The sequence below is a fragment of the Poecilia mexicana genome, unplaced genomic scaffold (assembly GCF_051168715.1).
Source record: "Poecilia mexicana isolate PSO_F unplaced genomic scaffold, ASM5116871v1 scaffold_6, whole genome shotgun sequence".
NCBI lineage: Eukaryota > Metazoa > Chordata > Actinopteri > Cyprinodontiformes > Poeciliidae > Poecilia > Poecilia mexicana.
Genome location: NW_028263375.1, coordinates 2,466,450 through 2,493,404, shown reverse-complemented (window position 1 = coordinate 2,493,404; position 26,955 = coordinate 2,466,450). Strand labels below are relative to the sequence as shown.

Sequence of the window (26,955 nt, the reverse complement as noted above, 5' to 3'; positions counted from 1 at the left end):
GTTTGTCTCAGGAAATCAGATCTATTTAACGTTGTATTTGAGATGAACTGAAGAACTTTATTTTGACCTACAGATCAATGCAGCAGCCAATCAGTGAACAGCTTTATGTGAAACATGACAAATACAGAGAAACAGCCTCAGGAGGAACTTTAACACTTTCAGATGGCTGCTAGTAACAATTTTACTCAAAAGCTGCTTCCCATGGAAAACCTCCATCCTAACAAGACACATCTCTTACTAGGGAATAACCAAAACTGTAAAGCAGCAGCTGTTAGCTTAAAGAAGGAAAGGAGGTGATCTATAAAGTGAATGCAGCACTTCAGGTACGGAGTTTATTAAATATCAGTGTGTAAGCAGGGGTTCCTGGCCTGCTGCTCTGGCGCGGCTGCGTCCTGCGGCTGGTGGTGGTTGTTGTTATGCTCCTTCAGGAGCTCTCCGCTGTTGCAGTCCAGTTCGCCGGCACACGTGATGTTGATGTTCTCGTCCGTGACGAAGCAGAGCACCGACAGGTCCGTGCCATTTCCCAGGGAGGAGGTGGTGGAGGTGGGGGACTGAGGAGAGCAGTGGGAAGGACACGTCTCCAACCGGTCGTTCTCCACCTCCGGGAGGGGGCTGACGGTGGCCAAGCGCAGGTGGTAGTCGCCGCCGCCGGAGCCGTGGCTGCACGACGTCTTCATGCTCTCCAGGTCGGAGCAGCTGAACTCGGACATGTGGCTGCAGTGGGAGTCGGCCACCGAGGGCAGGCTGCCACTCAGCGATGGCGAGTCGAACTCCGAGGAGTTGGTGCTGCGCTGCTCCAGCAGCTGAGCGTCCATGTCCTCCCGTGTTTCGTTGATCTTGGTGCCACCGCCTCCCTTCTTGCGCAGCTTGCCTTTGCTCTTTTTGCTGCCGGCGCTGAAGGACGAGCCCGACGCCTCTTTGGCCCACTTGGCGGCCGTCCCTCTGCCTTCAGAGGAGCTGCACCCGGCCGTGGGGTTGCTCCAGCCACAGCGGCCGACGGCGTTGCTGCAGCCGCTGCCGCCGTCGTCGGCGCTGCTGCCGCCGCTGTGGTGCCGTCGCTTGGTGGGTTTTGACTCGATGTCCACTTGGACCTCCATACTGTTTCCCTCTCTGGAGGGACGAGGGGAAGAACATGAATCAGGGTTCAAAGCTTTTTCCACAGCAAAATTCAAGCTCTTTCAGTGTAAGCTTACCAACCTTTACAGCACCACACTTAGGAGATAAAGTCAATATAAATGAATTTAAAAAATACAGTTTCAAATCTCTATTATAAAATATCATTTATTAATGTCTCATGATGCATTTTAAACTAAAGTATTACAAAATGTTGTCGTCCTTCAAATTAATCAAAAGGTGTGTCAAAGGTGTGTTTGTGCTGCTATCATTTTAAAGATATTAATAAAAACATTCAGAAATGAAAAAATTATATATATTATATCTGCACAAACCAGCACAAATATAGCACAAAAAATTTAGATCAATTTCTTTTGATTTAAAAGAGGTGGGGAGGGCAACTTCACAAAGGTTGAAATTTTATGTTTGAAATGTCACACACACACACACACACACACACACACACACACACACACACACACACACACACACACACACACACACACGACTGGTCTGAGAAAATAAACACTAATTTAACAAAGAAATCTCACAATTTCAATAACGTTGTTTAACGTATAAAAAAAATTATCTTTATTTCAGTTACAAAGATCAATAAATAATTAAGCCATTAGGTGTGAAAAATATTTTTAAAAATAAATTTAAAAAGTTTTCGCCACATTTTGTATTTATCAAATAGAAATCAGAAAAGTTTTATCTGAGTTAACTTCAGACGGTGAGAAAAAATGTCTTATTATTAGGTATATGAAAATATCTACCTTCAACTGTAAAATTAATGTTTTCCAAATTTAGGCTTTAATCAGGCATTAGACTGAACTTTACTACCAAACTCATCAGTTTGAACATCAGTCACTTTATTCAGAATTCAAGCACTTTCCAAACCTTAAACACCTCATTGGAATTGAAGCATTTTCAAGAATCTTAAACACCAGTAGGAACCCTGATGAAGAGGATAACAGCACAGTCGGTGTGTGTTCAACTACGATTCTATGGTGTTTTCATCCTTAAAGAAAACACATTCACTGATTAGATTGTAGTATTTTGAACAGAAAACCAGCAGCATGTAAAGCAGCCCAGCAAATGTGCTTCAGATACTTCAGTAGAGACATGAGGTAAAACCTCGCTCACCTGTCCAGAGGCATGTATGCGTTGAGAATGGAGCCGGCCATGGCTTTGGTGCTGGCGTTGTCGCTGATGGTGCCCAGGCTGACGGTGGCCGACTCCCCGCTCAGGCTGCAGCGCTCCTTCTGCACGTCGGCCTGGACCTCCATCCTGAGATGGCGACACATTTTAGGTGAAGCGGAAACAGAACAGCGAGACGGCGCGCTGGCTGAAGCGCTTTCGGCGGACAGCACCTGTGCAGGTAGTTGACCATGGCGCTGCCGGACAGGCTGCTGGTGATGCTGGCTCCGGCCAGAGCCATGGTGGAGGCCGTCTCGCTCAGGTTGTCCCTGGCGGTGCCGAGGCGGTCCATGTGGCTGCCGCTGGCGCTCAGGCTGCCCGTCATACCCCCGACGCTGCCTTCGCCGATACTGGGGTTGTTCCTGGTGTCAGCTACCGATGTCGTATCTATGGAGGAGATGACACAGGAATAATTCAATGTATTAGCAATAATTTGTACTTTTGATTTTGATTCATTGCATATGGTAATAAAATTATGTTTTCTATGAAAGAACAAATGCAGTATATGTTTATTGACATGTCTATAGTACCCATCCATACATCCATCCATCCATCCATTTTCTGTACACCCTTGTCCCTAGTGGGGTCAGGAGACATGTCAATAGCACATATGTATTATTTAAACTATTGATGTTCTATATATTCATGTATTTTGATAAAAGTGTTTCATTGAAGGATAGTATAAAGGGCTGAGAATTAAATTGTGTAAATGTGTAATTAAAACAACTAACCTTTATGTTCCAAAACAGCTTTTTGTGTAAGTGTGAAGATTCACTTATTGTTTTATTTTTTTTATTAATTTATTCAAAATAAATATCAAAATAAGTTTTTAAGGTGCAATTAATCAAATGTTTGTTTTGTTTGTCTTTTTTTTTTTTTTTTACACGTGATAAATTGCGGCTGGAACTTTTGAATTGCGCGTTTCTGGTAAGCCCATAAAACCTGACGCACAAGTGACATCCGCAGCAATGGGCAACGAATATGCTCATATGCTTATTTATTCAATAACTAGCAGCAAAAACAGATGTTGAAATGAAATTGTTGCTTATTTTATAAAACATAGTTTTGATTGACCCTACAGTTAACCCAATCGAACATTTCAGTCCCATCAGGAAAGCACATGGTTCAGCCTGAGAAGCAACAGTAAAAGTTACCGGTAGCAGCCGTTCCGTTGCCAGCATTCATGTCATTCTCGTCATCGAACTCGATCCGAACTCCCTTTCCGTTCCCGGCTGACACGCCGCAGCCTCCACTGCGGCACAGAGAGATGGGCACCACACCGTAGACGTAGGCAAGCATGATGGGGACCCCGATGCCTGACGGAGGGGCCAGAGAGAGACCAGCATGTGAGAAACCAGCTGTCTTCATAATAAAAACAATACGGCAGCAGCAGAGAGACTGAATCTTTCTCAGAAAATGGAATTTTCATGAGATTCTGGCTCAAAACAACAAACTTTAGCTGAGGACGATATTTAGCCACAAGCCAAAAAGTCAATAAAGATGTGAAGATACAGATGAGGAAGAAAGAGAGAGAGGAAGAGGAAGAGACTGACCGACGGTGACTGCAGCCACCACAGGAGACACGATGGCAGACAGCGTCACGCCACCAGCGATCACCAGGTTCCGCTCATGGTTGGAAATATCCTTGCCTTCATAGCGGTTATGGATCTGACAGGAACAGTCCAGACATGAGGGAGATTTAACCCTGTAACTGCCAGGCTGTTTCCATTCTGACTGGATGCCAGCTGAACTGCAGGACATGACTTAAGAGCGACTTTCTTAAAGGTTGGTCAGAGCTGTGTAGAGAAACCCCGACAGTCTTCATCAAATCTAGTAGAGCTGAAACAATTAATCGTGATGAATCCATTTATTGAAATGATCAACTAATTCAGTATCGATTAATCACTAACTGAAGTATGCAGAGTAAAAAAAAAAAAAAAAGAGGACATTTACTCTCAAAATATCGAGTCAATATGAAGCCAAAAACTGTACAAAAAATATAAACATTTCGCATCGAAGACAAAAAAAACTTCTTTGTCTGTAAATGTGTTCAACTCAAAACTCAAGGGCTGAGCTTTTCACACGCTGATGTTAGGATTTTTATTTTTATTTTTTTTGTAAAAAAAAAAAAAAAAGTTTTCACTATAAAATGCTGTTATTGCATTTTAGGCAATACTATGGTTTTATGGAGCTGAATTTGTCTATTTTCATATTTTAATGCATTTCTACTATTGAACAGAAGAGGTTTGAGAGGCTAAGAAACTTCAGAATTAATTGTTAGAATAATCGATAACTAAAATAATCCCTGGTTGCAGCCATAGAGTCTAGACATTGTTTTATTTACTTTAGAGAAGGAAAGAAATGTCTCTTGGCTCTGGTTTCTTCTTTTGGCAGGCTTCACCGGGGGATTCTGGAGAGTCTTAGTAACGCCACATTATTGGAAAGAGAAACTATAACTCCTCACGCAAGAATGTCCTTAGACTAAATTATCAGTTTGCAACAGAAATAAAAATTCACTATACTCAGACCAGTTAAGTGGAAAATATCTGGATATAACCAAGCACACAGATTCATCTGCAAATTATCCATGAGTAAAGCAGGAAAAAAGGAAAGATTTCCCCTCGGTGTTGTTCTGTCTCACCTTCCTGCCCACGTATACAGGTATGCCGATGATCATGGCAGGGATGGCTATCCCAGCAATCAGTGCAATTCCAACAGGAGCGCCCACTAGTGTTCCCAGCTGCCAAAGGATCTTCTTCTTCCTGCTCCAAGGCTTCTTCCCCCAGAACGTACAGCCTGACGGACTGAAACCAGCAGCACAACGGTCAACTTTCACCACACTGATGAAAATATTATATGACCCATCAATACAGAGGCAAAAGATAAAGACATACAAGATGTGAATCAACACAACAGAAGATGAATTTCAATAGTAATCAGGAGCGTGTCGGTTGCAGTTTTCTGGCTACTGTTTGTTTGAAAAGTTGTTAAATATAGCAAGAAAAGTTGTCAAGTTGGCCACAGTGAGCCGACTGCTGTTAACTGTACACATACATAAAAAGCAAAAAGGGACAGAAGCTGACTTTCAGATGTTTGTGGAGGAAGTTAACATCGGTTTCTCATGTCAGTATCAGGCAATCGCTGATTTCCCAAAATGAAGACAAATCAAGGTTGATTTATTGGTTTCTCCTACCGTGAAACAACATTTTCGTTCAACATTCTCAACTCAAAGTTGATTGCAATTCAACCCGATTAAAAAACACCCTCTCCTTACTGTTTAAACTGACTGTTCTGGACTTGGCGTGCGATTCTTACCTCAAGTAGTGCAAGTCTGAGATCTCCTTCATGCAGAGCCAGCAGAACTCACAGCCACAGACAGCACAGGTCATGTGGTTACAGCTCCCGTCATTCATTTTGACGATGTAAGCGGCGCAGCAAGGACATGGCTTAATGTCGTCGGCTGCAACAAAACAGAACATGATGGACAGGAAAGAAAAAAAAAAAAAAAAAAAACACATCAGAGACGCCGCTCTAAATGGAAATAAATAGACCAGACAAGCATTACACTTTAGCAGCACTGGACAGCTGGTCTCTGCCGAGCTCCAAATTTATACTCAACTGATGAAAAGTCTGATAAATCATGAACTAAAACAGTCCAATAAACAGTAAAAGAAAAAATAGAATATAAGAAAAAACATTAACCTTTTATTTTGATATATAGCTTTGCTTTGATTTATTTCACATTTCGTTTTAAGTCATCAGCTTAAAACGAGCTTTTGAAAATAATACATAAAGTGATTCAATTATAAAAGAAGTATTAGAATACTATTGATGTAAAACTATTTAATTCAAAAATATTTTTTTAATCATTAAAATAAAGATTTTAGCTTATTAAAATCAAAGTCAAAAGTTATTTTAATTAGCTTCATGTAACATTCTGATCTTCTATGGTGTTTTTTTCATTACTGTAGGGAGAAAATCCTAATCAAGTTAAGGGCTTAAAAACATTAGCTTATGTGTATTTAATCCATATAATGTGTTTTGCCAAGTGAAATAAATGAACTTTTTAATAATTCTCTAAGTTGCTGGACGTGGTTGTGTGCTTTCTGGAGCAGTCCACCTGCGGCACCGCTCTCCTGACTGTAGCTGAGGGAGGACGAGCGCACGGTTCTCAAGCGGAGACTCTGGGCTCTCTGCTGGCGTGCCGCGTCACACGTTTGGTTGGGGTGCCACCGCTGCTTGCAGTGGTAGCAGAACTCCGTGCCGCAGCCCTCCCTGCCGCATGTGATCTTTGGACAGCTGGCACAGCCAAAGGCTATCACTGCATATCTGGGAAACAGCAACAAAATAAATAAATAAATCGCTTCAATATGTGATGGTCACAACTCTGGGGGGGAAAAAAAAGTATTATGGGACCCTGTTTGCTATACATTAAATATAATTGTTGGCACAAAATAAAAATGCAAAAAGAGTTTATTTTTGTGAACAACTGCAAATAGTGCTGGGTATTTATTGTATCATATCATTTATCACTAATCATGATAAATTTCTTATAAGGATTTTGATTTATTGTCGCAATAAATTTCAATTAATGTTTAAAATCCATCAAACTTGTCTGTGTTAAGATTGTTAACTTGACTATTTTTCCACCGTTTTTTCACTGGTTGTATCAACAAATATCAATACTTCTTTATATGACTGATGTATAAAAGAAATGGGTTGCAAGTATTTTCAAGAGTTGTATTTGTATCTGTGGAGCCATGATTGCTATGCCGTTTACCTGAAAAATTAGTAATAAATAGTATCGTCACTTTTATTGTAATCACAATACTACTATAAAATATTGTGATAAATCTTCTGGTCTATATTTTATACTTTGACCTGCAAACTCTACAGCTCAATACGATCGATACAGAAATTTTCTCTAATCCATCAGGACTGTTGAGAAAAAAACAAACATTTTTTGCATCATGGGAAAAAAATAAAGCTAGGTGTAATGAATTTATACTGTTCATGTATGAATGCACACTGAATATTTGAAACTGTTTTTAAAGGTCAGATTTAAAACAGCATGGACTGTGGAGTGATGCTCCATTCAGGGAGGCTGCTAATCATCAACCTCAATCCGATCCCATAAAGTGATGCTAAACACTAGCGAGTAGGGCTGAAACGATTCCTCGAATGATTCGAGTACCTCGATTACTAAAATTCCTCGAGGAAAATTTACCTGCCTCGAAGCTTCGTTAATTTATGTTTTATTAGTTAGCGCACGTGTTCCGGCCGGGACTTCATTTGCGTTGCGCGGAGCTCTCACTTCCGCCTCTGAGTTGTTGACAAAAGCTAAGTCTCAGCGGCATAAAGTCCGATCTTCAAGATTGGCCCGTGGGAATTTTATTGATTGATGATAATGCCCGACTTTTTATCGTTTTTGGGGAACCAATAAGCATCCTTAAAATGACTGGGGGAATGCCTGGAGTACGGCAGCATTTCTCCTCCGGGGCTGCTGGTTGAAAGCGAACAGCGGGAAGAGCGCTGAGGTGAGCGGATAGCCTGAACAGGGCGGGCGGCTGAGTAGCTGATGCTTACCGTGTAAATGTAGCTTTACCGACGAACCGCACAATAAATTTCATATCCCGGTCTGAAGAAACGGGTGGCGGAGCGCATCGTACATGGCTGGTAGATGAGTTTCTGAGTGTGACCAGTGAAGGTGTCGTAAATATCCCGTATTGCTTCCCCCCGTGTTCGTCCCCCGGTCTAACGGTTCGTCAGTCCGCTGGTCTATTTCCTCCCCTCCACCCATCTTACGTTCGTTCATTCGCCCTCTCCTCCCACTCCAGGCGGCATTTCCCGTATTTTCAAACCCAAAGCGTGACACGTTAGGTGGCAAGGTGAGTTTAATTAATCTATTAAACTCACTGAAGATGAATACATAAACTAAAAGCTGGATTGTAGACATTTTTTTATAAGCATATTTGTGAGCCTGCCTCTTTGTTATTAAATTCAATATAATTTCAGATTTTTCTATAACTTTTCTTCTGGTTAACTTAGAAAGTGAGCTATTATTGTTACAGGTTAGTTTTCTAAACTACAATAAAGCAACTGTTAGGGATGCTCAAATATGAAAAATTGGACTGATATTGATATCTGATAGTAACACCGGTATTATGCCAGATTTACCAATATTTCATTTTATAATTTTTTTTTATCCGATTACTCGATTAATCGTAAGAATAATCGATAGATTACTCGATTACTAAAATATTCGTTTACAACAGCCCTACTAGCGAGTCACATTTCAGGGCTTAAATGACGTTCTGGAGGTTTGTGTAGCAGTTGGGCCTGACCTCAGGGCTAATGTTTAATCACAGAGCCACTGAGGGCCTGGGAGACTTCCTCTGCTCTGGATCAATTTACACTGAGATCCCTGTCTAGAGCCCAGACAGAGGGCTTCCATGTGAGCCCAGACAGACACCGGACACCAGTGGGGTCCAAACTGTGGACCCCACTGGTCCACAGGGGACATTTACACCCATCTGAACACTTTCATGCGGTATAAATTTTAGAGCTGATATAGATTAATGCTGAATAGTTAGATTTTAAATATGACAGACATTTAGTGACAGATTTTTTCTTAAATTGGAAATGTTAGTTAACACCTAAAAATCTTCTGTTTTGGAGTACAACACCTAATAAAAGACAAATACTGACTTGGAAGAACATTCCAATTCACATTCATCAAATTTATACCAGCCAGAAGTTTCTACGTCTGGCTGGTATGTATTTACCCAGAAGTAGAAACTTCTGGCTGAGAATAGACAAAAAAGAAAAGAAACGTATGACTGTTTCATTAAAACCAACCAATTATATCCAACACCCTTTTTAAGAGTTGCAGTGATTTTACACTTTCCAATTTTTTTCAGTAAAAGCAGGAATGCTCCAATATGAAAACTGAATATTAATATTGGAGTTGTGGTCAAAAACTGATCCTGTTTTAGTAATTCCCAATAACAGTTTTTCGTTTTATTTGCAAGAAAATTTGGCCCCCCGGCTAATCTCAACTGGGCCATTTTAGCCCCGGCGCAAAAAAGTTTAGATGCCATAGCAACAGGATTGGCTCAAAGATCACAGTTCAAATAAATAGCTACACATCAGTTTGCGCACATGAATAAACACTAATGGTTGAGAGTAACTTAAAATTCTTACTTGCTCTAAATGTGGTAGAGGAAGAAGAATGACCTCAAAAACAGTATTCGTCCATTTTACACAATGAAGATATTTACATTTGCTGCTTGGAGCCAACAACATGCTCAAAATATTTAGTGATCAGTCAATTATCAGAAATATTAACGTAGTAACATCTTGTTGCTAAGCTCACAGAGTGATGTGGTTTGGTTGTTTACATGTAAAGAACCAACACAGGTTCTCTCAGAATGGATTTTAATACAAAGTGTTTTGTATGAAGTGCGTCTGCTCCGGCTGCTTACCCACAGTCTGGTGCGGGACACCAGCGGCAGTCCGGATCTGCAACCAGCCACCTCCTCAGCATGAACTCCTCATATTTCTCCATCAGCACTCGGTCCCCCAGAATCATACGGATGTCGTGTGGGTTGAACCGCTCGGCGCACTCGGGGCAGCTGATGTTGATGCGCGACTCCGAGATCTCGATGCGCAAATACTGGCGCAGGCAGTCGCTGCAGGAGCGGTGGTGGCACGTCATGATGTCGGGGAAGCTCTCCCTGGAGAGGCGTAGAAGGCACAGTGGACACTCCAGTAGCTCCGCCCCTGCTGCTCCCCCAGCCTTAGCTGAGGAGCTGGTAGCAGCATAAGAAGGCCCTGAGGCGGAGGACAACGAGGCGGCGGCGGCGAAGGCGGCTCCTGTCCCCGCCGCGGAAAAGAAGGCCGAGTTCTTGTCGTTGCACATTTCAGAGTGGATGCTCTCGATGCTGGCGATGCCGTCCACTCCCACAATGCCCCCTGACCCGGGGTGCTGGAGGTCCCTGGACTGCTGGTGGCCTGATTTAGTGTCCCGGCCTCGTCTTCGGAAGAGAGAAGCCAGAGACAGCCGCCTCTTCTTCGGGGCCTTCTTCACTGACGGCAGAGAGATGGAAGAAGTGGCAGACTGCAGGTCGCGGTCAGAATCCATGACCCCGACGTTTCCAGCACCCAGCTGCTGCTGCTTCTGTGAGTTCATCTCCCCGGGAGGAGGAGAGAGGTGCGCCGGTGGGGAGCCAGCACTGGGCAGCCTGTCTCGCAGGTGGGTGGAGAGGTGGGGGAGTGGGAGAGGGCTGGGGGACGGGGTGAGGTGGTGGATGGGAGAGGGGGAGGGGGAGGGAAGGATGGGGTGGGGGGGCAGGGCTCCAGAGGGCCCTTCGGCGTTTAAGACATGGTGACTTCTCCTGATCAACCTCGACGTCACATCTAACAGCCGGATTTTGGCTAAGGGGTGGCGGTCACGAGGGAGAAAAGATGCAACAGGAGCTGTGGACAGAAGAGAGAACGGGTGTGAGACACAACAAGGACAGGAGGAAGTAAAGAGAGGATGAGAACAAATATAATTTATTGAGTATCCTGAGTGCCACAAAAAGTAGCTATGAACTATAGCTTTCTTTCTTTATTGGTGTTCTTGAATGGTGTGTTAAGTCTAAAATACTGAACACTATAACATTTACAGTCTTGCAGTTAGCAGTGCATGTTCCCAAATGCTACACATGTGTGCTGCGCTAGAGGGGGCACCAAAAGGAAGGGAAACTTTACTAATTGGCATTTTCTGTATTGAACAGCTGTTTGTGTATGTGGAAATGTGCAGATTACACAATGTATCTTTTGTTTCTGACTGAGCTGATCACCTACTGGAATATGCAGCATAAAACCTGAATTTTGACATACTGAATATCCAATTATTTTCTCATAGACAAAAACATTATTAAAATAATTCTTAGCTGATCTAACAAGTAAGAAACAGTCTAACATATTTTCATTGAGTCACAGTAAACACATTCTATCACAGAATTGCCTTTAACTGTCAGTACTGAAACCTTTGTATTCTCCTGGGAACGTTTTAATCTTATCTTTCAGTCAACCTTCGCGCCTCGGTCTAGTGCTTCATGATGATAAAGTCTGCCTTGATGAAGAGCTTTTAAGCGAGGGTTTCATTCAGGGTTTCCTAAGCAGAGTTTTTTTTTTTTTTTTTGCTAGACCAACACTATAACTTGAGAAAGTGCACGTTTGCTCAGTTAATCAGAACATAACCGTAGAAGCAAAAGAAAAAACAAGAGGTAGACAACCTTGGACAGAAGTGACGCAAAGAGATGGCGCTCTGATCTGCCACTAAAATCAACAGTGACGAGGCCTTGGCCGTCAGCCGTTGATAAAGGCAGGCGGGAGGAAGTGAGTTGCACCATACTAGACCACTTTTCAGTTGCAATTTTACTGCGACAAGCCAACTAAACTTAATCTGCGGGAAAAAAAAGTACTTAAACTGAACCCATTATGCCTCCTTTTTAAAAATAGCCAAATAACCTGTTTGTTAAAAAAAAAAGTACAAACATCAAAAACACTCAATAATAGCAACACATCCTGTCCTTCAGTCCATAATGGCAGCTGAATGACTGCAAGGATAAACAGAAGTCCAAAAGCTCACTAAAGCATGGGTAAATGATTCGTTCAACTTCAAATCTAGTTTTGCAACACTGGAAACATTGGGCAACACAAACATCCTACCTCTGACAGAGCTGAAGCTTTTCCTATGAAGCCACGTTGAGTTTTAGTCAGAACTGTTCAAGATGTTATGAGAAACAAGGCTCAGTATCTGGAGGCTCAATCAGGCAATTTCTCAATTTCCTGTGTGACAGCAATTACTTGTGTTATCTTAATATGTTCAGCATGCGTCTCTATGTCGAGTCGGGCTCCTCCTGAGCTAATCTGATGAGCGCGTCATCTAGCCACTTGAAAATTTGGAACATTGCAACCAACAGTGAACAGCAGCAGAAGGAAAAGAGAGTAGACTTAACTATTTTGAAGATTAGGACTATTATCCGGTTTCAAGTACTGTTTAACACGAGGCAACAAACTGTACATTCCATAATAAAAGGAAGCACGCCATCAAATACATTTTACGTGCAGAAAGTCAATACTACCCCTAAGGTAAGAAATTACTTTTAAATGTGCAGTTGAGGTGTTGAAGTTTGTATTTTTAACAGACGCTGCAGTTAAAATTTGGTCTGTATTAACAACTGGTAGTGCATTCAATGTACAACTCTTAACTGCAAGGAATGTAGTTATTATAATTTAGCCAAGTCTGTCAAACACCTTGCACCCTCTGTGAGATTTTTATTTCCTCTATGCTTATAAAAATTAGTATTCATTTTACCCTGCAGCTGTTGCGCCACTAGCGCTGCCTGTGCTAGTGGGGTGCCAGATGCCCAGCCCCAAAAATGGGGAGGGACTTAAGAATCAACCCAGAACTACACGGGAGGACCTGGTCAATGACCAGAAAAGAACTGGCACCACTGTCTTGAATGTTACCATAGTAACACACAACGCCACCATGAATTAAAATCCTACAGCGCTCTAGCCAGTCCATGTCCAAGCCTGAAGTTTGCCAATGACTATCTGGATGGTCCAGGGGAAGCATGGGGCAAGGTCAGGAGGTCAGAGGAGACCGAAAATGGAACATTTTGGTTGAAACTCTAGTCATTGTGTTTGGAGGAAGAACAACACACCATTCCAACCCATGCAGGTGGAATCATCATTCTTTGGGAATGCTTTTCTCCCAAGGGGACAGGGTGACTGAATCATATTGAGAGGTGGATGGATGAGAATATGCATCCATGAGAGATTTTCCCTCTGTAAGAGCATTGAGGACTGGTTGTGACTGGGTCTTCCAGCAGGACAACGGTTCAAAACACACAGCCAGGGTAACTAAGGAGTGGCTCTGAAAGAAGCCTTTCAATGTCATGCACTGACCTAGCCAGTCTCCAGACCTGAACCTTAAACTCTTTGGAGGAAGCTGAAACTGTGTTGCCTCGCAACAGCCCCAAAAGCTGAAAGATCTGGAGAGGTTCTTGTATGGACAAGTGGGCCGTGATTCCAGTTGAAGTGTGTGCAAAGCTGGTCAAGAACTACAAGAAACTTCTGACTTTTGGAATTGGAACTAAAGTCCTGTTTTTATGTGATATCAAATACTTATTTTGTGCCCACATAAAAAAATCTATTGAAACAAATCCCTTCTTAGAAACTGCTTTATTCATTTGAAAGTATATATACGAGTGTGTGAGCTGAAATAGTACTTGAAGACCGTTAAATGGAGGGGTGCGGAACCACAGTCCCAAGCTAGACACGCACTGAGCATGTTCCCTGTCTTTCTGTGCCTGTGCACACTTTAGAAAGTTTTGCTGAAAGCACAGTAAAGAGAGCCCCCACAAACCTGTCAGTCTGTGTTACGAAAAGATCAAAAGCAGATCTCAGCACAGCAACTCTGCTGCTGCAACCAAACTTCACACACTAGCACCACTACACACTCTCAGAAACAAGTGCTTTTATCCAAAATCTCTCTTCTCCCATCTTCTTTCTTTCAATTACAGTAGTTTCAAACAGGAATCCCACCCCTGGTGAAGGCCTTTTACTTTAATAACAAGTGACGATTACATAGTGGTAAGCAAAAACATTAAAACACAGCACTGACAAAAAGTTATACAGGAGACTGGCATGACAACACCAACTATTCCCCAAAGCATCCCATAACAGCTATATGGATGATGGGTTTGAGTCAACAAGACTTGTGCTAATCAGATGTCTTAGTGATGAAAACTGATGATGCAGCAACTTAAAGGTCTGAGAAAAGCGTCAAGTTATGCAATAAAATATACCTGCTTATGACACTACCCCTCCCCCACTGAATGCACACTACTAGTTAGCTAGGCTGGAGTAACGATACAAGACTTTCTGTTGCCAATAAGAAAACACAAAGTTGGCTGTTTGAAAATAATTCTGGCCACAAAAACAGAAGAAAGGTGTCGAAACTAAAGAAGTCCCACACATCACCTCCTATTAGAGCAACACTTGTTTAAAATTATGTTTGCAAAGCACAAGCAGTTGGTCTGTAAAGCAGATGAATCCAGCTTGTGTTGCTCATGCTACTCTTCTTTGTAGCAGGTTTTAATGCTAGTATTTTGCTTATATCTATTTACCACAATCTAGATGATAAATAGCTGATTTAAGATTTCATCTAGCATGACCTAACTGTTGCATTTTATTTTTTTAATAGATATTTGTTACATTTTTAAATATTAAGTCACATAGAATATTTAGATATAGTAAAAAAGCAAAAATATTTCTGATTGAATAAAGCTTGTGTCTATCCATTTGCTGTTTGCAGAATTTACATTCAATCTACAATATGGGGACTTCTCACACGTGGACTGGCATATTCTACACCAACTGTGGATCCTTTAAGCCTGAGTTTGTGATTGTGAAGCCTTCACTCTATTTGTGAAAATAAAAAACAGGGGTGCACCGATGAATCAGTCAGGAAGGATTTCCTTAATTTTGGGAAATCAACTAGTATTCATGCATCATTGGGTCTGCAACAATAACAAATTTTGCTATGCGGTAAATTCTCCCAGTATTTATTGCCATAAACAATAATATTGTTAGTTTGACACAATTTCCAAGTCATATATTGAGACTTGGTGAAAATAACTCAAGTTTTCCCTTTGAAAGACCAATCACTTTAATTTTGTAAAACTTAACACTAAGACATTTTAAACATCCAAAATAAAACCACTTAAATGGACATAATAAAAGGTACGCACACAACCTAAACTATAAATTAAATGGATTATGAAATCTCTCTACAAAATTGTCCAAAAAAAAAAAAAAAAATCAAAACAGAAATTATAAAGCTCATTTTAATTTATCATAGGATTAATTGATAAATTTCTTATGCATTTCTTTTCATAAACTAAACATACAGTTCCACCACTAATCCAACCATGAGAATCACAAACCAGATCAATCAGCCTATTAAAAAATCCTCTTCTTCAGAGGAGGTTTTCTATTTATCACGACTTCGATAACGTTTAAGTATTCATTTAAATGACTGGACCAAGTGTTTCACAGCAACACTCACCTCTGCTGACTGACATTCACACGGTTCATTTGTACCCCTGTCCTGCAACAACACCGGAAAACCACAAGTATGAACTAACTTTGACAAGAAGAATCAAGTACTGTCAAATCAGGTTAATAAACCGATGTGTTAGACAAACAGCCAGTCAAAACACAACTGCTAATTAAGGTCTTGGAACGAAGAGCGTCCAGAAACGGATGTAAACAGCTGAGCCAGTGAACTCTCGCGGTGGGAGTCACTCCCTGCATTCCTGTCCTGGGGTCTCCTGTGTAATGTTGCCTTTCTGCACATTCCTGGGCCTCTGCAAATGAGGCTCCACAGGCGAGGCTTCCAAACGCTCCGCGATCGGACACAGAGCAACGTTCTGGCAAGCGAGCTGCAGGACTGCCTACTGATGTGGGTTTGAACGTTACACACAGAAGCTGAAACACTGACCGCCTGGAGTAATAGGTTGCATTAAATTGCACCTAAAACATTAAATAAAATGGCTGAAACACTTGCAGAAGGTAAAAAAATTAAAAATAAAAATACCGAAAACATTTTTTAAGTAAAATTAAAAGTAAAAGCTTGTCTGACCATTGTGCTGAGAATCTGCCCCCCGCACGAAACAAAGGATCAAACGGTACAAATAACGACAACGGCAGCAAAAAAACAAATAAACAAACAAAAAAAAAACAGTGCAGGCATTGTTAACGTACAAAGGCAGGCGGAGCAGGCCGACAAGAGAAAGAAAAGTTTCCAACGGCAACAAAGCCAGTATAGTCCCCAGCTGCCGCCCCTCCTCTCAGCTCTCAGACTTCCCCTCCTCTCTCCATCCCTCCTCTTAAAGGTGGCGTGGGCAGCGATGAGGTAAGCATCCTGGTATTTCTGCTCAGCTGAGAGAGCTCAGCTTCCAGGAAGACACTATGAAGCAGTCGCGCTGCTCAATTGCAATCATTTGGCACGTTTGGAAGAAAACAGATGAACTTAAAAACGCCTCGACGCGCCGAGCTCATACTCAGAACAGGACCAACCCAGGGCTGCTAAGTCTGTTCCACTTAAAATCCATCGCAACAACTGTATTCAAGTATGAAAAAGTTTTAAAGTTACTGCATAATGCACTACATAGCTGGACCACTTTAACATTTGACAATATGTCTATGCAGGTATCTAAGGTGCAACCTATTTTCTCATTAGTGGGGTTATAAAAAAAAATCTGAGGTCTAAATTACAATTTCAGCTCATTGAAGCACTTTAAACCGTTTTTCAGTAAGTTACCCGTCTTATACAATTCTGCTTCAAATGAACTCTGTGTTTACTAGATTGTTAATCTTTTATAAGTCAATATTGCCTTCATAAACAATGAAATAAAAAAAAAGAAAGTGAAGCTGTAAAACTGACGTCAAATACAATGCAGTTGAAAATTAAGGTGAGCCTAACTTCTTTTGTTGGTGAACTTGAGAAAAGAAAAAAGTGCAAAGAGTTAGTCTAGAGATTTACTATTAACTTTGGTTTTGTTAATCCAGCTACTTAATAAAGATGAATAAATAAAATTCATTTCCATCTCAACATCACTGTCTTACTGGTTGGGTTGAGTCTGGCCAACATCAGTTTTACCTCCAATTTCCAGTAAGGGGAAAAGTTAGTCAACAGGTGAGTCAGCACAAAAATCTGTGTGTGTGTGTGTGTGTGTGAGTGAGAGAGAGAGAGAGGGGGGGGAACTGAATGGGTTGCAGTCAGAGTTAAACATGCATGTCTAAATTTTCTGTGGATCTGAACTTTTTTAAAGACATTTCTGAATAAAATATTTTACAAATACAAAAATCATAAATCCTTAATGTTCCTGTGGTCCAAACATGATGTTGTCTGTTAAGATATAAATAACATTTTTAGATTAAAGCTAACATTGACAGTCATTCCAAAACCTACAAACAAATTCACAACCTCAAATAAAATGTTCCAAACTCTCAACACCAATTTAACATGTAACACTATTCAACTCCTATTCACTTATGGGCTGAACATAGCATAGAAATAAAGACCATCCAAATTCAGTTATCAAGTGTGATCAAATATCACAGGTACAGAAAGAATTAATGAAAATATATATTTTAAAATACATTTCATATTCCTTATGGTCATATTGGTATTTACTAATATTTAACACTTTGGATGTGGTAGCTTCTCAAAAAATAAGCAATTTTCCCTTGGAGATCAATAAAGCATATCGTATGCATATACTTTAATGTGTGGCATTTAAACAATTTGTTAACATTTATTGCAGATTATGCAGACCTTCCCAATAAACACATTACATGCAGTGATATTATATTTAGTACTTTTGTGGCAAGCAGTAAATGCCATTTTTTCTGATAAAAATAAAAGCATCAACGTGATTTTTAAAGAAAATTGAGTCATTCGATCTATTGTTCAAAGCTTCTCAGTACAGACTGTTTCTGTTTAACCTACTCCTTGTTCATATTGATCATGTTTCATTTGTTGCTGTTCAGCAGCATTAGCTTCAGTAAACAGCTGGCCATCCAGCACATCATGTTTTTCAGACAGTGTGCAGTGATGCTAAACAGTGACATCGGGAAAATGTCTAAAGTCTAAATTTCAGCAGGTAAAGTAAACACCAGTTACAAGTGATAACGGTCAACTTTTCTTTTTAAATTCAGCTTCGAAATGGACCACAAAATTGGGATCCTCTCCACTTAAAAATTGATGGGTTGGGTGGAAACTTTAACTAAGTGGTGTCCTACATGTGGTCAGTATTGCTTGCGTGGCTACAGAGCAGGAAAGTCAAAACTCAGCACATGCTTAGCACTTCGGGCCACAATGACAACATTCTGCCGCGTAGTGAGCTGTGCACTAGTAAATTCATCATACATTTGAAACAGCTGTAAACAGATTAGGATGACACCAGACAGACACCCCACCCATGCTTAAATAATGAGACAGTATCTTGAGAAAAGTTTTTCAGAAGACAGTAAACATTTGGAACCTGAAAGTTCTCCACTAATCGCCCAGTTCACATGGCAAGAAATTGTTGGTCGATTTTCAAAACTTGATAAACCCTACTCATAAACACAACAATAAAAAAAATCTTAGCAATAGCAGGTTTGGTCATACAATGTGGTAAAGCCACATACAAACTGATTTCACACAATTTGAATGTCATAAGGCAGGGTGTCAAACTCCAGTCCTCAAGGGCCACTGTCCTGCAGTTTTTAGATGTGTCACAGGTACAAATCACTGGAATGAAATGGCTTAATTACCTCCTTCTTGTGTAGATAAGGTCTCCAGAGCCTTGCTAATGACCTAATCATTCTACTCAGGTGTGGTGCAGCAGAGGCAAATCTAAAAGTTGCAGGACAGTGGCCCTCCAGGACTGGAGTTTGACACCTGTGTCATAAGGTAAAACTCAAAATCTTGAGACCAAGCATGAGTTCAGAGTAAACAAACATGGCTGACTGGGAGTAAGACTTGGCGATAGTTTGTGGATCATATGTAACAGAGGAAAAAAAAAAAAACTATATGGGACTTTTGGGTGCATCTTGGTGGTTGTTTTGACTTCTTTCTATGTTGGATTCCCAACCATGTCTTCGTCATCTCGCTTTCTGACTGGCTACACGTAACATCCATCCATCCTTCCATTCCAGGACCAGGTCACTCTTATCACACCACATGGCAGGAATAGTCTTAAGCTCAAATTAAGAGTCATCCCGATTGGTGTGCTGTGGTGGCGCAGGGGTTAAGCACAACCCACATATGAAGGCCTTAGTCCTCGATATGGCCGTCACCAGTTGAGAGACAGCAGGCGCAAATCGTGACACCGCACCTACTAACGGCACTTCCGGTGGCAGGTGTCATTATGCGCCACAAGTGCCACTGTTTTCGGGGCTAGCTGCCAGTGTTGTCACTGCCTTCGTCACCTCATACTGGCACTTCCTCTGACACCTGCCATTAGTGCCACTGTTTTCGGAGCTAGCTGCCAGTGTTGTCATTGACTTCGGCTGACCTCGGCACCTCATACTGGCACTTCCTCTGACACCTGCCATTAGTGCCACTGTTTTCGGGGCTAGCGGTCAGTGTTGTCACTGTCTTCGTCTGACTTCATCCGACTTCGTCTGACCTCGGCACCTCATACTGGCACCTCCCACACCTCACGGACCGCTCTCGCCTATTTTCGCTGACGAGATTTAGGGCGGCCATCTTAGAGCGGTCGACCGCTCCACTCAGCGTTATACGTTTGACAGGCACAATGACGTATTTGAGCATTTAATCTTTCATAACACGCTGTTTTGTTACTGGAAACCTTATACAAGCAGCTATATTTATAAACAATTGTATTTTTAAAGTATTTTTTTAAATTGTATTATACATAGTTAAGCATATTTAAATATGCTTCGTGGGGAAAACAATAGAATAGGAATAGAATATTCTTTGGTGACAGCTTCTGTGTCAGATTTAATATGACACAGATTCATATTAAATCTGTGTCAGATTTAATATGAATGAATTTATAATTAATGAAAACAATGGTGGATCTGGCACAAAGTATTGCATTTCCTCTTAAGTGTTGTTTTCCCTCAAAAAAGCAAATATGGCCTGGTCTATTTTTTATACAGTCTCAAATTTCAATTTCCAATAAAGAGCCTCAGTGAAAACATGTTGACAACTGCCATAAGGTGTCACTTGTGCCACCTTACTCTGTAGTAACCTTACCACTGGGTAAGGTGGCACAAGTAAGGTGGCCATGGGTGCCACAGGCTGCTAACCTCATTCTCTATCTGTTTCAGACAGAATATAGTATATGAATAACTTTAGTTCAAACAAATAGAAATAAAATATATCTTAAAACATAATTCTCATACATATTTAAATATACAGCCAGTGTTCAGACTTAACAGAGAAAGACAACTCCTGCACTGGATGCATGTCAGATGGGACCTCTTCTTCAACAGCTGATAATAGCTACCACTACGTACCTATCACTACAACTGACACTCGGTCGCCATGTTATGTCAGTGCTGACAAGCTCCTGTCAGTTGCAGATTATAATTATTTTCATACAATGACCTTATGCTTATGCTATTGATTATTAAACCGGGTAAGTTCACTAATATTGACTTATTAGTTAATATTAGTGACAGTGGCAACATGAGATATTGACAATTCCAGAGTGACATTATGTTAAGCATGGTTCCATGACAGTGCACAGGATGTCATAAGTTACAGTGGCTGCCTGGTCTATTACTTAATAGACCAGGCAGCCACTATAACTTTCAGTGTTTTTTTTCAAGATAATGCAAAGTTTTTGGAAAACATGTTATCATAATTTTCCAAAAATGCCTATTAACCAGTTTTAAAGAGTTATTACTTGTTATTATTTAATAAATTTAATCTCTGCTATTTTTCATTATTTGCCAAGTTCATTACAGATTTGTGTGGCATACATGAAGGTTGCTTCTCCGTGTTTGTTTCTGGTTCTGTTCATTGTCTTCAAAGTTTTCTTATTCAAAGATGAGAGAATGACTAAAATCTGAGCTACAAAATGCATTTCAATAGCATTTTCAAGGCAGCAGGAGGACTTTCACTTTCAAGTTAAACCACCTTGAAATTTTTTAGACTAATATTGAATAATAAGTCAAAACACAAAGTACATACACCTCAAAAACTTTGACAATGTGTGAATCCTAAGCAGCATTAAGAACAAGATTGTTACATATTTTTGGAAATAAAAATTACTTTGGGTTATAGTTAAGTTGCAAATGCTTTTTTCAAAGAAAATTGTGCTGTTTACATATTTTATTTGGCAGATATGTTTCAACATTTTTTAAATTTTATGTCACAAAGTATATGCATAGTAATTGATTTGTCAATAGTTATTAGCCATTGTATGTTAATACTTTAAACAGCAATAACATAATTTAAGTTTTCAATAGCCAAGAACTAAAATATTTATAAAATCCCTCTCTGAAATCATTTGAAGTCTTCTGTAAAATTCATGTTTAGTCAACGTGTGAATTTACTACATCAGGATCAAATAACTTATTATTCCTCCATGAGAAATTATAATCATTACGCTTAAAAATTATTTTTCAAACTTTATTAATTTCTACAATATACGTTTTACACAACTGCTACGTATTTCCATCTTGGCGAAAGCCCTATCTGGCAACCCAACGGGGTTCAACAGGTTCTACTGTAATAGTGACAGTGGCAGATTCAATTACTTTGGCCATCTTCCTTCAATTAAATTAAGTCAAAAATATTCAACCAATACAATTACCATTGAAATAAAAAATGTATAAACAGGCAATATAAGTAACATGTTTTCCAAAAACTGTCATTGCCATCCCCCAAAACATCGGCACCAGTTGTGACAGCTCTGAAACATCCTGGACACCTAACGGCAGCTCTAGTGGAAGCCAGACTCAGCTGTTGCAAAGGTGCCGAAACCAATGGCATCCCTGATACCTGCTGTGTATTCGATTAATTCAAAGACGAAAGGAGTCGGCTGGATTATTCAGATGAACTTTAGTGAATAAATAGGATGAACGAATCATACATAATGATATACGAAAAAGTGTAGGAATTCAGCTAACATAAGTCTTTCTGAAAAAAAAAAACTCTTATTAAATTCTTTCTTCTTCGTCTGTCTTCAAGTTCTTCTTCTACTAGTTATAAAGCATCATGGGATATGTAGTCCATTTTCCGAAGTGTTACGTAAGCTAACACTTAGCCAAGTGTTAGCTTACGTAAGTGTCCGTAAGCTAACACTTACGGCTAGCCCCGAAAACAGTGGCACTAATGGCAGGTGTCACAGGAAGTGCCAGTAAGAGGTGCCAAGGTCAGCCGAAGTCAGCAGCAACACTGACAGCTAGACCCGAAAACAGTGGCACTTGTGGCGCGTAATGACACCTGCTACCGGAAGTGCCATTAGTAGGTGCGGTGTCACGATTTGCGCTCGGCCCTGCTGCACCAGTTCGATTCCAGGCCTGGTGACCTTTGCTGCAAGTCTTCCCCTTCTCTCAATGCCCACTTTCCTATCAATTAACTATCAAATAAAAGGTCACCAGAGCCAATAAAACCTTAAAAAAAAGTCATCCCAATAATCAGGGGATCCTTAAGATTGTTGGAAGGTAGAAATCGGGACAAAAATCGCAGAGTGAAGCAGGTATTAGCAATACGTGGAGTAAACATTTCTTTAAATGAGCTCTTCATACTGTAGAATACAAACACAAACATGACACCAGTCATAAGAACGGTGGTAAGCAGGTTGCCTGACAACCCAATATTACCCCATTAACACATGAGCCTTATACCTTATAGCCCATAGAGCAGAGGAAACCACCCCCAGTCCTCAAGGGCCGCTGTCCTGCAACATTCCAAAGCGTCCCTGGTCCAACACACCTGAATTAAATGACTAAATAACCTCAACATATAGCCAAGTTTCCCAGCGTCCTACCAATGACCATATTATGTGAAGCAGAGAGATATTCAAAAGCCACAGGACTCCAGCTCTCAAGGACTGGAGTTTCACATCTTTGCCATAGACCATCTAAAGCAAAATGATGGGATAGCTTACTCTGGTTTGGAACTATTGATGAGAGATGCACACAGTCATCTGACCCCAAACTAAAATGTAGTTGGAAAAGCTGCAGAGTCGCTTTAGTTGCGAGTCGTTGCGAAGCCCCATGTGGTGATGTCATGGAATAAGAGATGGATGACCGCCTTTAACCACATGAGAAATGAGCTTAAATGCCTTGAAATGGCATTCGTTGTAAACTGGAGCTATATAAATAAACCAAATTAGCTATTACGGGGGATAATAAAGCTTGCTATACAATTTAGTGGTGTGCCTAGCCCCTTTTTTTTTAAATTTCACCTTTGTGTGACAATCAGGACTGTTTCTATTGTATTATAGCAGAAAATTAGAGAAAAATATGTACTCTTTATTAAGTAAACAGTTAAATCTCAAATAGCAATAATTTTAAAACAGTTGATTGTTTTTTTTTGTTTCTTTTTTGTGACATATGTAACAGGTCTCCCTTGAAAATGAGACAGCGAGTATCAAGAGATTTTTTTTCTGTATAAATAAAGGATTAAAAAAGTCCATCTGTGGCACTGAATCAAAAATGACTGAGAGTCTTTAAGCAATAAGATTATTTTCAATTAACCAAATTAAAAATATTTAATGTGTCAGAATCAACACACTGCTGTGACCTCTTACTTTCTGGTCTTGCAGCTGTGTTTATCATCAACCAATAAAGGGAGGTCACACACAGGTCCTGACACACACACAGGCACACAGGCTGTGGCATGGCGAGCCAATGACCTTTAATTTAAGCTTAGGTGTATGGTGTTAAAAACCACTGTGTTCTTAGGAAGCGGATTCGAACATCCAAACGATGACGATAGGCTGTACTTTTTCTAGACAACTTTTATTGTTCAACTGTTACCATGTCAACATAAATAACTAGATAATTGTTTATTTCCAGGGAGGTTGGTGATAAGGAAATAAAAAAAAACTAAGAAAAAAACAATTTAAAATCTTACTACTGAATTTGAAGATAACAGCATATTACCCAGAGAAAATATGATAACTGTCCACCATTCAGTACAGGAGTTGGTGACTCTGATGGGAATAAATATGATGGTCAGAGATTAATACTGGAAAGAGTTTATGCCAGCTTTTCAGGCAAAAAGAAATACAAGCGATTCTCTACACCCAATCAGAGATCAGTTTCCTCAGGAAAAGAACATTTTCATTTAATTTCATTGTATACTTTTATCCATATCATATGACAATAAATAATTCATTTACAAAAGGAAATTAAGTAAAAACCAAGTACATATTTAATTCAAGATTGACATTTAACCTCAACAACCAATTATAAAATTTTGACTTTTTGAAAAGTTTCAATTGTCTAACTCCCCATGCATTTTCCATTTCTCAAATACCAAAGTAATGTTATAAAAATCATAACTACTGAGGCAGAAAGCAGTTTTATAAAGTTAGAAAACTTTCCCTTTAACCGTGCAAATCTGTTCCCGGCAGTTTGCAGTGGTTGAGAGAAGCGTACCCAAGTTCCAAGGATGGATATGGGATAATTAATATTCAAACCGTTATTTTGGTATCAACAGGTGATTGGTTTTACTTAGCATATGAAGGTTTTATGTACAACACATCAAAAGCGGTACCTTCTCAATTTAAATAACTATTTTAAAAAAAGGGTTGATCAAATGATCTGTATAAGAGTCAAAGTAGGAAAGAAAAGCAATAACATAATGAAGATCTTTTGACGTAAATTCATTTGTTTACATACGTAGTGCGGTAACGTCGCAACCCCCCGAAATCGTGACTTTCACTACGGCTGTTCGAAGAGTTTAAATATGTAACCAAATAAATAAATAAAAATCACTAAAGCAGAACTTTAGACCGACCTTCCATGTCGTCGGTGATGGGTTACCTGATGGTCATCTGATGTTTTAATAGTCATCTGATGTTTTAAAAATTATCGAGGCATCAACTGTTGCTGTTTTGATTTGCACCCCTCTTACGCTGAAACTTCTCAGCAAAGATAGAATGTTTGCTGAGGTAGCTACATAGCTCACTGTTTGACAACAGCTGATGGAAATTATTAACTATATGTAACGTACAAATACACACAGGCTTCGGCAAACACGGTAAAAACACACGAGAGAATGGACATTTTTCATAGGTCACAGCTTGCCTCAGTGACGGCCATCAGACTCCCAACAAAGCTAACTAACTTCTACACAGCGAGCGTTAGCAGCTGGCTAGCAAGCTTAGCTAAACGCGTTGAGAGAACCTACCGTCTGTTGCCAGTGACACTTGTTCTGGAGACCGTGGGAAACACCAGACGTGATGCGTTTTAAGAAAGGTGAACCTGACTTATGACTCGCCCAGCTGCTGTGCCGTGAATTCCTCATACGCTGAGAGAGGCACTTATTTTCCCCTTTCTTCGGTCCCACCCAGCAGCCCCGTTTCGAACGACAACAGCTCCTACAAGAGATTGCTCTGTTGTTCGCTGATCTCGTTCTAGCTCTGGAAATTCAAATAGTATCGCGAGAGTTTGTGTCGCGAAGCGAACGGACTCTGGACTCTTCACTTTTTGGAAGTAAGTTGTATCTCAACTAATGTATTTGTAATACTACTGACACAATTTTTGAATGGAAAGAAGTTGTTTAAGGTTAAGCACTCCTCAAGCACATCGAAAAGCTGAGGTGGGTGGTAAATAGTTACATTTACGTAAGTAACTCTTTGGGAAAAAAAAAAACGTCTGGGGTAATTTTACTACCCCACACGTTTTACTTTTACTTGCGTACTTTTATTATGAACCATCATAACTGTGTGTCAAGTAATTTTTGGATATTATACCCACCTCTGCATAAAACTAAAAAGAGAGAAACCAGAGCCAACTCTATGCTTTTGGAGGCCCAGGGTAAAATGTTACTTGGCGGGCCCAACAATATCCACACAGCATCATTAAACTTTTTATATTGCACAAGTTGGATTATTGTTGTATTTCTGTTTACTTGCTTATTAGTTTTGCATTTCGTCTTTACATGTAGACTGCTTTAGTGAACAAAAGCAAGGTACATAATATCCTCCCTACTTCAGTTTGGCAGGATATGCTTGATTTTAATATGGGTAATATTAAAATTACCCATATTTTAATATGGGTAATTAAAATATGGGTAATTTTCACGTAACATTTTCCTTTTTTTCACTCTTTAATTTCCATATTATCAGTCGTATCTGGTAGACCGGTTTACACAGATGGTATTGGTTCATAATTTCTTTCATTGAAGCACTGCCTTTTTTGGATGCTGTGCAGCAACGAGGAATTTTGCTTACTTTTCTGCTTTCAAATATTTAATATCCTTTTAAGATCAAAAAGTACTTTTGAATACATTTCCAGCTCAGACATTAGAAATGACTAAATATTGAGTAGCATACAGTCACCCCTAACGGTTGCAAAATTTGCTCATGCAATAGTGTATGTAGCCACAAGGCACTTTATAAGAAATCCAATTCATATCCATAAATATATAATGGAATCAAATCAAGTATAAAGGCAGATTTACACTCAACTCCAAACTGATTCTAGTTATTACAAAGGAGTAAAATTCAATTTTTAAAACCAGTCATTAACTATTTAGGAAGCATCCACTGAAGGTGATTTTTTTAGCATATATATTGTTAGCATATATTTAGCTATATGCTACAAGTGATTCCACAAATACCCTTTTTACTGAACTAACTAAACATTTTCCCTCTTTTATTTGTTTTACAAAATGGGCAGATAGTACATGAGACAATTTGGTAATGAGATGGCAGACAAGATAGCTTTAGAGCGCCATCCCAATCCAAGATGGAAATGATTATGTGAAAGCCTTGTGTCCAAGTGATTCAAGAGGAAATGAAGTATAAGCCTGCATAGTTAGAAAGCTCATTAACTACATTCAAATCCTGTCACATGTTTGAAACCCTGTACTCA

The 26,955-nt window shown here is 40.0% G+C and overlaps 1 protein-coding gene across 2 annotated transcripts; it reads right to left on the bottom strand.

Moving 5' to 3' along the window:
- Positions 1 to 31: 31 nt before the first annotated feature.
- LOC106907582 (E3 ubiquitin-protein ligase RNF19A-like) lies at positions 32 to 25,555 on the bottom strand. Of its 2 annotated transcripts, XM_088006054.1 has the most exons (10): positions 25,264 to 25,555; positions 9,798 to 10,791; positions 6,434 to 6,642; positions 5,629 to 5,773; positions 4,955 to 5,117; positions 3,867 to 3,981; positions 3,468 to 3,629; positions 2,487 to 2,700; positions 2,260 to 2,403; positions 32 to 1,110 (listed from the first exon to the last, which is right to left on the bottom strand). In XM_088006054.1, exons 1-10 carry the CDS (start codon positions 25,382 to 25,384, stop codon positions 336 to 338), a joined length of 3,042 nt encoding a protein of 1,013 aa, XP_087862180.1. In that variant the 5' UTR covers positions 25,385 to 25,555; the 3' UTR covers positions 32 to 335. The 2 variants fall into 2 exon arrangements, with proteins under 2 accessions (XP_087862180.1, XP_014828863.2); XM_014973377.2 differs by lacking the exon at positions 25,264 to 25,555 and having other exon boundaries at positions 9,798 to 10,790.
- Positions 25,556 to 26,955: the final 1,400 nt, after the last annotated feature.

Excerpts from the sequence above, each read along its gene's own strand:
- LOC106907582 (XM_088006054.1), bottom strand. The coding sequence starts at position 25,384 with ATGAGGAATTCACGGCACAGCAGCTGGGCGAGTCATAAGTCAGGTTCA. Across the intron at positions 6,643-9,797 it reads TGTCCCGCACCAGACTGTGG|ATATGCAGTGATAGCCTTTG; the intron begins GTAAGCAGCCGG and ends GCTGTTTCCCAG. Across the intron at positions 1,111-2,259 it reads GCATACATGCCTCTGGACAG|AGAGGGAAACAGTATGGAGG; the intron begins GTGAGCGAGGTT and ends TCGTCCCTCCAG.